We start from the raw sequence: 3,970 nt of genomic DNA, 5'->3' as shown, positions 1-3,970 counted from the left end.
AATTTGTTCACAATTTGCAGAAAAAAGGTTTCAAAAAATTTCAAAAATGTCTTATAATGTCGACGCTGTATTACATTATCTAAATTCCTCGCTTTGTAAATGATAAGAGCAGTCATCGGCTGGAGTGGTAGGAGCTGGCGTTTTTGGGTGCGTGGTGCTGAGTTCGAAAGAAAAAAAATTTTTGTCGCGAAAGAAAAATAAACATTATGACTCTTGCTGATGTCATAACTTAGTATCTCACATCTAGATGTGACATAGTCTTATATAATATATAAAAATATAATAATATTAGGGAAAGAATGGACCATCAAGTCTACAGAATTCTAAGTAAAAATTGAATCATGACTACATGGATGAAAACCATATTGGTGTCAACGGATATGTTTTTTTTGCGAAAAGGCCAAATGCCATATATTAAGTAGCACAAACCCTTATAAAACATTATTTTAGAGAATTTTAAATACATCCAAGTCCTTAGAGGTGCCGAAGTCCTCTTCCTCGTGCATCCGCTGGCGGCGCACAGTGAGCAAAGTTTGTTGCTGCCACTGGGCCTCCGTCTTAGCGAAGCAAACTTCTCAACCCATGAACTTGTATAAGCAGTGACTAGAAAGTCATCAATGTAGACTAGAAGACGCCGGTGGTAGTGAAAATGCCATAGAGGGCATATGTAGAATGCCCCATGTCTAGTTAGATGGAGCCGGGGAACACAAATTTCACTTGCTCCCCAAGGAGGTCGAGATCGGCTAACCTTCATAAGTCGGAATGAAGTCAAAGGACCAAGACACACAACCACGTTGCCCTCCAGATTCCAGAAGATAGCGCAACCGAGACAAACCGGTAGAAGATAAAAACGGACCTAGAGAACCAGATTTTGGCCACACCATCTTTCACACGCCTTCGTCAACAAGAAGAAGCACTGCTAGAATGAGGCATGGCGAGGAGACCCTTTTCCATGCCGACAACGACCCCATCGTCCCGTCACCACCCATCGAATACAAATATACAATCCCTATCCCTAGCCCTACCACCTCATCAAATCTATGGGGTCCCCACCCCCTCCTGCAGTCGGAACGATTGACGACAAAGAGGGGGCCCTCGGTCTCGTGGGGGAGTAGGGCAGACTGGCCCCACCTGTCGCCTAGGTCACAGGTGCTAGGTAGGAGGAAAGTACGTTCTGTGAAGGAGACGCACGTCCGTCAACCGCTGGTTAGCAGAAGAAGTTGCACCTCAGTCTTATCGTTTGGATTGTTACCTAAAAGTGTCACCTCGGCATCGACGGCCAAGTTCGGTGTTGATTTCATTGCTGTACGTATACGCCAAAAATGTCCGGCACTATCGAACGAAGATCTGTAATATAACATTGTTGAGCTCAGGCAAGCATCGATGCGAAGCTGCTAGCTATAGCAAGCTAACTTCGGAGAACTCTAAACCGCAAAGTTTCTGCTTGGAATGTCCGAATACCTACAACGTATATCAGTATAAAAACACCAAGACGATCTACGTAGTTTCCTCGCAGGTTACGATGAGGAACCATACCATGCACTACGCGGTAGTAGTACTGGTGATCCTACTGGGAGGAGGATCGCTCGCGAATGCGGCCAACCAGAAGGATGTGCTAAGGGCCTTCATCAAATCGAGGGCCCAGACGCGCGCGAACGGGCCCGCGGAGCCGGACGCGTGGGCCGACCCGATCAGCAGCTTCCGTCACCTGCCCACCAAGTGCGACGCCCCGCCGGCGGGAACCAGGGAGGCCGACAGGATCGCGGCGCTGCCCGGCCAGCCCCCGCGCGTCAACTTCGACCAGTACTCCGGCTACGTCACGGTGAGCGAGGAGTACGGCCGCGCCCTCTTCTACTACTTCGTCGAGGCCCCCTACGAGGCCTCCTCCAAGCCGCTCGTGCTCTGGCTCAACGGCGGGCCAGGGTGCTCGTCGCTTGGCGCCGGCGCCATGGCGGAGCTCGGCCCGTTCCGTGTGAACCGCGACGGGAAGACGCTGAGCAGAAACAGGCATGCATGGAACAATCGTGGGTGACGAACAGATCCTCTAACAACTTCGCTTGTGTTGGTTGTGTAATCTCACACTCACTGATGGTTTGTGTTGTGGTGCCGTGCAGTTGCGAATGTGATCTTCCTAGAGTCACCGGCGGGCGTCGGGTTCTCCTACTCGAACGCGTCGGTGCCGAGCGGCGACAGGAGGACCGCGGTGGACGCCTACATGTTCCTGCTCAACTGGCTCGAGAGGTTCCCCGAGTACAAGGGCCGCGACTTCTACATCGCCGGCGAGAGTTACAGCGGGCACTACGTTCCCCAGCTCGCCGCCGTCATCGTCGCCCTCCGCGAACTCGGTGACACGAGCATGAACCTCAAGGGCATCTTCGTAAGTTGCCTGATCATGGCATCTTCGTGAGCTTTGATCCGTATTGGTGCTATCTTTGACTAACAGAAATCGGGGTTCATTTCTGCAGGTCGGCAATCCGCTCCTCGATAGTAGGTCCAATAACACATATGGATCATTAGAGTTCCTGTGGAACCACGGGGTGATCTCCGACGAGGTGTGGGGCAATATCAACGGGCAGTGCAGCTCCGGGCAGTTCGAGGGCAAAGCGTGCGACGACTCATTCGATGAGGGCGACATCGATAGGTACAACATTTACGCCCCGGTCTGCATCCAGTCGCCAGACGGGAGTCTCCACCCCAGTGGCTACGTACGTACTGCTGCACAAGACACATGAGCTCTTTCTCTTTTACTGGAAAAGAAAAATTATTCAGCATTGGCAAATCAGACGTGGTGGTACTGACTAATTAGCCGCTGTAATTGATACAGTTACCAGGCTATGATCCGTGCATCGGGTCCTATATCGACGCCTACCTCAACAGTCCTAAGGTGCAGAAGGCTATGCATGTTCGAACCCACACAGAGTGGTCAGAGTGCTCGTAAGTAACGCACTTGCAAACTCTGTGTTTATATTTATTAGTAGAGGCTCCTTATACTTCAGAGCCGGATATTTACCCCACCTTCTCCCGTATATATTTTTCCTATAAATTTAGTCAAACTCCATAAAGTTTTACTTAGAAAAAAACTAATATGCATTACGTTTTGACATAGAGAGTCGTTGCCCGGCTGGACCGATTCCCCGGTTTCCATGATGCCAACCATCGGTTGGCTTGTCGACAGCGGATTAAGAGTCTGGATCTACAGGTAACTTTACTTGAAGCATTCATAGTTCCTTGAAAACACAAAACTGGAGATTTTTTTCTTCTGCCATAGTTGCTACGTACTCCTGTCTCATAACATCATGCATGGATGACAGTGGTGACATGGATGATGCGTGCCCGATTACCGCAACGAGGTACGCTATCAAGGATCTCAATCTGACCATCACAAAACCGTGGCGTCCATGGTACACCCCTGACAACGAGGTAACCACATATATGCAATAAACCCTACAATACTAGTTTTTCGACTAGAATGTGTACTAAACTGAATTATGGCCAAATCTAGGTTGGAGGCTACGCTCAGCAATACGAGGGAGGGTTCACGTTCGCGTCGGTACGAGGAGCTGGCCATATGGTCCCTAGCTTCCAGCCCAAGAGATCACTCGTTCTTTTGTACTCCTTCATGAAAGGAGTCCTGCCACCTGGTGCTCTGCCACCTGGGTTTTCAAAATGGAGCTGGGTCTAAGTTTGCAAGAGGCCGGATAGAAATAAATAAGTGTCATATCATATCAAGGTCTCTGGTTAATTAGATCGTGGAGAAGTTCTTTCTAAAATGATTCGTTGTCCACCTGGTGTATGCTGTCCCAACAAATGTTAGGGACAAGTCCTTATTTAACTCAATCAATAATATAATGCATTATGCTTTGCTTAGCGTTGTTGAATAAAGTTCTACATATAGTGTAACCTGTTGGAGTTTTGTTTTTAAAGGAGGGTCACCCCCGACCTCTGCATCTCAATGATGCATGCAACCATA

General features: G+C 49.0%; 1 protein-coding gene across 1 annotated transcript; it reads left to right on the top strand.

Moving 5' to 3' along the window:
• The first annotated feature begins 1,522 nt into the window (after positions 1-1,522).
• LOC109747566 (serine carboxypeptidase 1-like) lies at positions 1,523-3,682 on the top strand. The gene is made up of 7 exons (XM_020306604.1): positions 1,523-2,024; positions 2,115-2,377; positions 2,466-2,705; positions 2,825-2,934; positions 3,107-3,199; positions 3,312-3,420; positions 3,503-3,682. The coding sequence occupies exons 1-7, from the start codon at positions 1,523-1,525 to the stop codon at positions 3,680-3,682; spliced, it is 1,497 nt and encodes a 498-aa protein (XP_020162193.1).
• Positions 3,683-3,970: the final 288 nt, after the last annotated feature.

The sequence above is a fragment of the Aegilops tauschii genome, chromosome 5 (genome assembly GCF_002575655.3).
Source record: "Aegilops tauschii subsp. strangulata cultivar AL8/78 chromosome 5, Aet v6.0, whole genome shotgun sequence".
NCBI lineage: Eukaryota > Viridiplantae > Streptophyta > Magnoliopsida > Poales > Poaceae > Aegilops > Aegilops tauschii.
This window is presented reverse-complemented; position numbering and strand designations above follow the sequence as displayed.

Bases quoted from the DNA above. Each gene is read 5' to 3' on its own strand.
- LOC109747566 (XM_020306604.1), top strand. From the start codon at position 1,523: ATGAGGAACCATACCATGCACTACGCGGTAGTAGTACTGGTGATCCTA. The intron at 2,378-2,465 runs GTAAGTTGCCTG...TCATTTCTGCAG, and splicing joins TGAACCTCAAGGGCATCTTC to GTCGGCAATCCGCTCCTCGA. The intron at 2,706-2,824 runs GTACGTACTGCT...TAATTGATACAG, and splicing joins GTCTCCACCCCAGTGGCTAC to TTACCAGGCTATGATCCGTG.